Source organism: Nicotiana attenuata, unplaced genomic scaffold (genome assembly GCF_001879085.1).
Source record: "Nicotiana attenuata strain UT unplaced genomic scaffold, NIATTr2, whole genome shotgun sequence".
Taxonomy (NCBI): Eukaryota; Viridiplantae; Streptophyta; class Magnoliopsida; order Solanales; family Solanaceae; genus Nicotiana; species Nicotiana attenuata.
Window position 1 is genome coordinate 356,919 of NW_017670974.1, and position 8,517 is coordinate 365,435.

Consider the following 8,517-nt stretch of genomic DNA (forward strand, 5'->3'; position numbering starts at 1 on the left):
CATATTCCGAATATCTAGAACCACAATCCGAATCCGATAACATCAAAGTCAACCACCGATGAAAGTTAAAAATTCTCCACATCTCCAAATTGCCAACTTTCGGCAAAAAGAGCTAAAATCTCCTAGAAACCTCCAAATCCAAATCTGAGCATACGCACAAGTCCAAAATCACCATACAAACCTATTGAAACCTCAAATCACCAATCCGTGGTCGTTTTATCCACAAGTCAAACCTTAGTCAACTTTTACAACTTAAGCTTCCAACAATGGGACTAGGTGTTCAAATTCACTTTCGAACCTTCCCAAAACCAAACTGTCTTAACAAGTCACATAACAACAAACAAGTCACATCACAACAAACAAGCATACGAAAAACATAAAATAGAAAAACGGGGCTCAAATACACGAAACGACGGCCGGGTCATTACAACCGTCAAACTTCTAAAAAATAGTAATGGGGATACATGCTCTCATGTCTGGGCCAATCTAGATAGTGAAAATATTTGTCTAATGAATAAAATGCGTACTAATTTTTCAACATCTAAAGGTGGCAACATGGAAAATACATATAAAATTATTATGAGCAAATGTTGAAGAATGCTATTTCAATCCACTCTTCATACTTAAGAAAAAGGAAGAGGAAACAAGGTAGTATAACAAAAGGTGGAGGAAGATATTTAGAGAATTTAATTGCCCCTCTTGGTTGTGCAAAAATAACCGAAGAGATCTATAATGACAGATGTCATGCCAAATGCCTACTTATAGGCTTACTTACATCACCAGTTATCTAGATTTAAGGAAATAGGAAATAACACCAATCAGCTCTCTGGACTGCTTACTGCTCTAGCTACATTTAACCGTATATCTTCCCCGTGACAGCACAAGAAGAATGTCACCGATTATAGTGCAGGGAAACTGTTCTATACAATGGGAGCTGCAAGTCCAAAATATTGTTGGAATATGCTGCTTATCGTCTAAATCTGCACGACTGCCAAATTGTACATGGCTTCACTTTTAAGGCCTCAACTCTACTAGAAAAGTACTCTTACAAACTAATTTGAACCTCCTGTCCTAATTGAGGTCGCTTTTCAAGAATTTGGGATGGCCATACATCAACTGGAGTTGGATATCTGGCCTGTGGTTTCTTCACACTATATGTGGGCATAGCTGCGGGCTTTGCATTATCAGGCTGCGGATAAGCTTGAGGAGTAGAATTCAAGGGAACGACATAAAGAGGGTTCATCATTTGCATCTGCTGGAACGGATGCTCTGAACCAGGCAATCGGAGAAAGTTATCTGTAACTTGTGAGGCTAACTGTGGTAGCTGAGTTTCAGGAAGACTTAGATTTAGGTCAAGATTAGTCTCAGCTACCCTTTCTTTGATTTCACTCTCTAATTTGCCAATTTGAGCCTCCAGAGTGGAGTTGTCATCCTGTAGCTCCTTTTTCTCCATACTAAGCTGTCAATGAGAAAGGATGGATTTCAGGAATGCAGGTTTACAAAGACAATAGAAAATGGGGAAAAGCTACACAGTTTAAGTGGCATAATCAAAAAGCTGAGTGAGTTCGAAATTCTTGATGACAAATCATGGGAAAAAATGCATCATTATAGCATCATCAAGCAGGAAATATAACTAGAAATTCAGAGGCTTACATATTGAGATTCAGACAGCAAGGCTGTATTTTCTCTCTTTAGATGCTTGATCTGGGAAATCATGTCCTTAACGAAACGAGCAGTCTCATTCAATATGGAGGCTTTTCCATTCGTTTGCTCAGATAGTTCTACAACAATAAGGCATCAGTGTCAAGCTTCTATAATTGTATGGTTAATCTGAAGACTCTGATTTGAAAGTAGATAATGTAAGAATGCCACTTCTGGAATTTGCCAAAAAGAAAAAACGGATCATTAGCAGACAAGGAAATTACCAAGTGCATTGGCCAAATCGAGAAAAAGCTCATTCAAATGCTCACGCTTCAGTTTCTCTCGCTCAGCCTTGTGAACTCTTTTCGGAACTTTCTTCCGAATCTTCTTGCAGGGAAGAGAGCTGCATAAAGAGAGCCCTAAAACAATCAAGAAAGATCCACAATAGCTTTTCCAGTAGTAACAAATCACAGAGAGCAGTGCATATAAATGTCATAAATACCTTCTCCGGGAAAGTTTGGGAAGAGAATAATCATTTGATCGAAGAATTAACACGAAATACTAAGTTAGTTCCTTGGTTCAGATCGGTGCCTAACTGATCTCCATTTTTTGAAAAGTGGCTCTTACAGTTAAAAGCTAACTGAAGCATTTGAATTTATATTTTTGGGGGGAGAGCTCGAAAATGCTGTTCGAATTGATTTGAAGTTGCACGTTTTTTAGCAGAGGAGAGGGGATAGAAGCCATAACTACTGATTAAATTAACTTGAAAAATTATAACTGCTCTCTCCAAAAAGCTTCAGTTTTTCAGCTAAAACTTGATGAAAGAGCTGAACCTTCGGCATGAAAAATTAAGGACTTTGCAAATGGTAAGCAACTAGCAGATACGATAACGATCCAAAACTACGATAAAGGACCACCATGAAGTATAGAAAATCTTCCTACTTCTGGTGAGACAAACCAGAAAATAACTAAAGAAAGAAAAACTTTGCGAACAAATCAAATCATCTGAGGCAGTTTGAGCTTTTGCATTAACATGACCAATTTGAGAAAACACTATATGTAGGTATTATTCCACCACAATGTCTTTTGCACAGTCCAGCTCCAACCGAAAAACTAAAGCTTTTGGTATGCCCATGTGTGTAGGATCTATACGGGCTTATGTCCTTGAAAAGAACAAGAAACATAAGCCAAGTTGTGTACAAGCTTCTAATTGGCATCAACATCAGATTGTATAAAAATCATAGCAAAATGAAAGAAAGGAGGAAGCAAACTTCTTATAGATTGCTGTAATTGTCTAGAAACTTGATAACGAGATATAACAATTGTTAATAAAAACTATGTTGCTCAAACTCTCCGAAAATGTTGCTGGGTGCGTGTCGGATCCTCCAAAAATAGTGGGTGTGGCATCATTTTGAAGAGTTTTCGCAACATAGAATAAAAATGAACAAGATCTACTGACCCATTCGGCGATGTCTCCACAGCTATGCCACCATTTTCAGCTGATGAAGTAGGACTTTCAGCACCCATCTTTAACTAGATACCACCTTTAAGGCTTTGATGCTATTGGCCAGACAACGCTGTTATGCAGAAACACAATGAAAGAGAAATACATAAATGTTTTATTCAGATTCAGATACCGTCAATAACGGATAAGCAATGTAAACAAATTGTTACGACGTACTAAATCCATGTCAAATTAGTAGTACAAATGTACAATTAAGGAGTACTTCATAAACTCTGTAGTTCTATTTTAATATTACTGGTTTACATTCCAATCATAAGCCTATCAATCTTTTTAATACTAATAACATAATACGAGCACTGATGAGTGGAACCCAGGGCCACTCCCATATATAATTGAGCTGAGAAGGACTAATAGTAGCAAAAACCCATCACTGTTGCTCCTCTCAAGGTAAAATACTAGCTACATAAATACAATCAAGCACCTAAAAAGATTAGAATTTGACCTTATTTATCATCAATAAGGAAGTAAAATCAATCTGGCAAAACGCATACCCTATAAAATTAACCCCAAAACAAGACTGTTCATTCAATTCAATCCCAGAAAACTTTTCGGGCTATATTCAAGAAAATAAGAGTATTAAAATAGTATAAGAACTTAAAAAGAAACAGTAAATTGAGGAATTTCCAGAGAATGGATTCCAAGAATAGCACGGAAATGTACCTTTCGAGTATTTCCTTTTTCTTTTGTTTATTTTGAAATGGAAATCGGAATGTGAGTTGGGAATTTTTTTTTTTTTTTTTTTTTGGAATACAAGGGGAGGGCTGAAAGAGAAAAAGGAGAGGTTGGTCTTATGTTAGAACTTATTAAAAGAGTGTTAAGAGTTGGGAGGAAGGCGTCAGGCGTGTGGCGAGCACCAAGCCATCAAATGGGGACAGCATAAGATGTTGTGGCACAGGAAGAACTGTGTTGTTTTGTGATGTAGCAAAAGGCATGCACGTTTCATGCTCGCTTTTTCTGCCTTTGACCTGTGCTTAATCATGCTTATCCTCCATGTCATTCTCGTTTATTTGGGTTTCTCAACCAATATAAGTGCATTTAGACATAGATTTGATTAAAATTTTTTTAAAAAAAAGTTTTAAAATTATGTTAGAAAAATAATTTTTAAAAGTTGAAATTATATTTGGACATACAATTTATTTGAAGAAAAGTTAAAGTTTTATGAGTGCAAAAAAATTTTTTACCAAAAAACAAAACCCTAAACTAATTTTTGAGAACTTGAAGTTTTTTGAATTTTTTTTCCCCAAAACATAATTATATTCATAAACAAATAATATTTTCAAAAAATATTTAAAATATGTCAAAATCTACGGTCAAACGGGAGCATAATGTTTTTGTTAAGTTTCATGTTAAATTTTTATCTTTACAAGAGATTCAAAATAAAAATATCTTTGCATGATTATTTTATTGAAATTGTAAAGAAGTATGTTGAACTATTTTTTTATCTTTCGTGTCAATAAAATATATTACTTCCACTTAATACATACATTACAGCAATAAGTAAATATCTTTTACATAAGATTTACTAATACTCAATTAAATTTAGGTTTGATGTGAAGAAAGATTTAAAAAGACTGGTTTTTTTATTTGGTTTTGGATTTTAAATAATAAAAATTAAAAAATAATAAAAAAATGAATTATTCAATATCATATATGTATATATTATTTTATATAAAACATATTTGATGCTTGGTGTATGATGAGTAAAAGAATCAATTAGATTTAAATAATACTTTTTATTTTTATTTTATTATGATATTAGGCGTACAAACTTTTTTGTTGCCTTATTTCGATATGTTTTTAGAGGAGAGGCCAGCTGGACTGTTTGGATGTCTCATCAAATATGTATTACGATTTTATCATTGAAGTCCATTATTTCAAATTTTCAATCATATGAAATGAATATTTATCCCTTTACCAAGTTACATAGACTTGCATGCACACTTCTTAATGTAATAACATATTTCATATTTTATTCTTGAAAACTATGGTGAGTCTATATATTCATTTTGGTATGCACTAGTAGTTTATATGTTTACAATTAACAGAGAACAAATATCTTGGCAGAGGGAGAAATGATAATTTTTTTTTAAAAAAAAAGAGAAAAATCAAATATATACAAATAAAAATAGATGGAAGATTGAAAGAGACATGAGCAATATGTTCACGAAAATGGTGATGACATGGAAATACAAAGCGCTCAAGCTAGTGGATAAAGCAAGCATCAACGTGTGCGCCTCCGCAACGTGACAGAAAACCAAAGCTCTCGTGGCAGGCATCTCATGTTATTCATATCCGATGCTTCCCATCTGCTGGTGCTCGCCACACGCCCCCGGCTTCCCCTTTCCAGCATTCCCCCTTCTTCCGTTGAGACCTACCTTTTGGTTTAATTTTGCATTGTTTAACTTTTATTTTGAAAAAATATCATCCAAATAAAAGTAAATTTGTTTTGGTTTGACTTTTTTTTTTTCAGTTTGATGTTTTAGTTTTTCAGATGTATAAACTGTTTACCCTTAAAACGGATAACAATTGAAGTTATACGCTGTATTGCGGAAAATCAAATTAACGTTTGATTTTCATTATAGGCTGACATGTCAAGACACGTGGATCAGTCAAAGTATGACAAATGGCAGAAAGTATTCAAGGAGCTGTGAGTCATGATAGGAACGGGGAAGAATACCATAAAATAGGAAAGAGACGGTTACTCGTATCTCTTTATAGTTTGAAGAGACGCCGGAAGAATGAACCTGATTAGCAAAAAAGTACAGATACGTATTATCTGCAATTAATGAGACTCAATGAAAGGAAGCATTATAGAATCTTCATGAAACAGTTACGATTATTAGTCATAACGTTACATTAATGTCATTAATTGCTCATAATGGCTCCATTATGAAGAGAAAGAAACGTAGTACTTAGAAGTAGCTATAAAATGAGAGAAAATAACATTTGTAGGACATACTGATGATTGCTGAAACATACTTATTTACATTGCAAAAAATCTGCTTATTCTATTATCCCTTCAATCTCAATTTTTCTTTTCTTGTTACTCAATTATTTCATTATTCGATTATCAGTAACCCGAGTTCTTCTAAAAATTACGTTTTGACTGAAATACTTATTTTCTGGTTAAACAAATTGGTTTCGTTATTGGGAATCTGATAATCTACTTTCTAAATCGACTCTTTCGTCAAGTCAATCATGTCGAATATCAATGACAATAACCAAGGAGACCATCAACACAAGGAGAATCAGCAAGGCAATAGAACTCCGGTCCCTTCCCCACGAAATTCTCCTCGACAATCTCGAGAAGGAACTCCTGACGGATCTCAGTCAAATATGAATGATCAGTTTGAAAATGATGAGGCTATTAATGAAGCTTTGAAAAAATTAATCGCTCAACAGGTCAGCAATGCTCTGGAGGCTTTCGCTAACCAGCTGCCGGTTGTGCCGCCAGCACCTACTCAAACAACAACACTTTAAAAAATCCTCGCTCAGGACTCGTTAACTCGGGCAGTGGAGGAACTCGAGCGAATCTCGTGGAAAGTCAGGTAACCCAGTTAATTCTGATTTACAAAATTCAGTACTAACTTTGCAGAAACGGCTCAGGGAGCAGAGCGATCACATAGAGCAGATACCTAGAGTGCCGCCCGTAATTAAGGGAATAGATATGGACAAATATTCTCAACAACCTTGGAAGCCAAGTGCCGCTCCTTTACCAATTCCAAAGAAGTTCAAGATGCCCGATATTACCAATTTCACGTGACTGCATTCACGACCGGTGTAAAAGGCAACGACTTGACCAAGCAAGAAATTGAATCAATATTGGTTAAAAAATTCGGAGAAACACTCACGAAGGGAGCATTAACATGGTATTCTCTTTTACCTGAAAATTCTATTGATTTTTTTGCTGAGCTTGCAGATTCATTTATCAAGGCACATTCGGGAGCTCAAAAGGTTGAAAAACGAATGGAGGACATTTTTAAAATATAACAAGGTGATACGGAGCTGCTCAGGGAATTCGTGGACAAATTTCATTGCAAGAGCGGAGCTCTACCAACTGAGCTATATCCCCCCGAGCCAAGTGGAGCATGTATGAAGTAGTCAGATGCTTCTTCTATTCTTTTCCCTGGCGCAGCTGGGCCATCCTGGACTTGAACCAGAGACCTCGCCCGTGAAGTAAATCATCGCACCTACGGTCCAACCAATTGGGAGAGAATCAATAGATTCCTTTTCGGGAGCGATTCATCCTTCCCGAACGCAGCATACAACTCTCCGTTGTACTGCGCTCTCCAAGTGTGCTTGTTCCCCCCTTCTTCCTTACCCTGGCAAGTCTTTGTGAAATAACTCCGATGAGAAGAAAAGGCGTTAAGAGACCCTCTTGGCCCAACCCTACGCGAAAGGATGATGTTGCCACGCGTACCTGATAATTGGGCAGCTATGGCCTTCGCCAGTAATATAAATGGCAAAAGTTCGGAAGCTACGAGGAGACTCAAAGAAAGTTTGCGGGAATTTCCAGCAACAAATTGGAATGATGTTTATAATAGATACAACACGAAGCTGCGGATAGAAGAAGATACTATCATTCAATCTCGGAAAGATGAAAGGATAGGTTCAAGACGGTTTGAAACTAAAAAAAGGCCCAGTAAAAACAGGTACGAATCTTACATGGGACCAGCAGGAAGAGATTCCTGTTCAAAATAGGAAAACCCAAAGTATGATTCTAGATCAAAAGACAGAGAGTCAGGATTGTCATCAAGGTTTGGCAAGGAACGAAACATGCGGGATACGGGAGATGATAATAGAATCTCGAAAGCAAAGATCGGAGGTTACAGTTTTAATGTTAGCACATCCGAGTTGGTGGCTGTTTTAAGAAGCATGGGAGACAAGGCACGGTGGCCAAAAGAAATGAGATCAAACCCAAACAGGAGAAATCCCGATTTGTGGTGCGAGTTTCACAACGATCATGGTCATAAAACGTCTGAATGCAGATTGTTGCAAGGTGAAGTAGAACATCTATTAAAACAAGGGTATTTGACTGAATTGTTTAGTGAAAAGGGAAAGCAAGCATATATGAAGAATAGGCAGGAACCGCCAAAACCTCCTTCGCCAAAAAGCACGGTTAATGTCATCAATGGTGGAGAAGAGATCAATGGTCTAACGTATACGGAAGCAAAGAAAATGTCTAAAATCACTGTTACCCACGGGAAACGAGTTCGACAAGTTTTGGAAGAGGAAAGCATTACATTTGAAGATGTCGATGCAGATGGCGTGCTAAACCCGCATAATGATGCACTGGTAATATCTTTACTTGTACATGACACTAATATAAAACGATTTAATTGACCCAAGTA

At 36.5% G+C, this 8,517-nt stretch overlaps 1 protein-coding gene across 3 annotated transcripts; it reads right to left on the reverse strand.

Moving 5' to 3' along the window:
- Positions 1-556: 556 nt before the first annotated feature.
- On the reverse strand, positions 557-4,022 carry LOC109244956 (transcription factor bHLH47-like). Of its 3 annotated transcripts, none has more exons than XM_019412128.1 (5): positions 3,827-4,022; positions 3,101-3,218; positions 1,926-2,044; positions 1,654-1,781; positions 557-1,459 (listed from the first exon to the last, which is right to left on the reverse strand). In XM_019412128.1, exons 2-5 carry the CDS (start codon positions 3,166-3,168, stop codon positions 1,046-1,048), a joined length of 729 nt encoding a protein of 242 aa, XP_019267673.1. In that variant the 5' UTR covers positions 3,169-3,218; positions 3,827-4,022; the 3' UTR covers positions 557-1,045. The 3 variants fall into 3 exon arrangements, with proteins under 3 accessions (XP_019267673.1, XP_019267675.1, XP_019267674.1); XM_019412130.1 differs by lacking the exon at positions 3,827-4,022 and adding an exon at positions 3,658-3,798; XM_019412129.1 differs by lacking the exon at positions 3,827-4,022 and adding an exon at positions 3,609-3,798.
- Positions 4,023-8,517: the final 4,495 nt, after the last annotated feature.

Coding starts and splice junctions, on each gene's coding strand:
- LOC109244956 (XM_019412128.1), bottom strand. CDS start 3,168: ATGGGTGCTGAAAGTCCTACTTCATCAGCTGAAAATGGTGGCATAGCT. Junction 1,782..1,925: donor CGATTTGGCCAATGCACTTG/GTAATTTCCTTG, acceptor TTATTGTTGTAG/AACTATCTGAGCAAACGAAT. Junction 1,460..1,653: donor TGCTGTCTGAATCTCAATAT/GTAAGCCTCTGA, acceptor TCTCATTGACAG/CTTAGTATGGAGAAAAAGGA.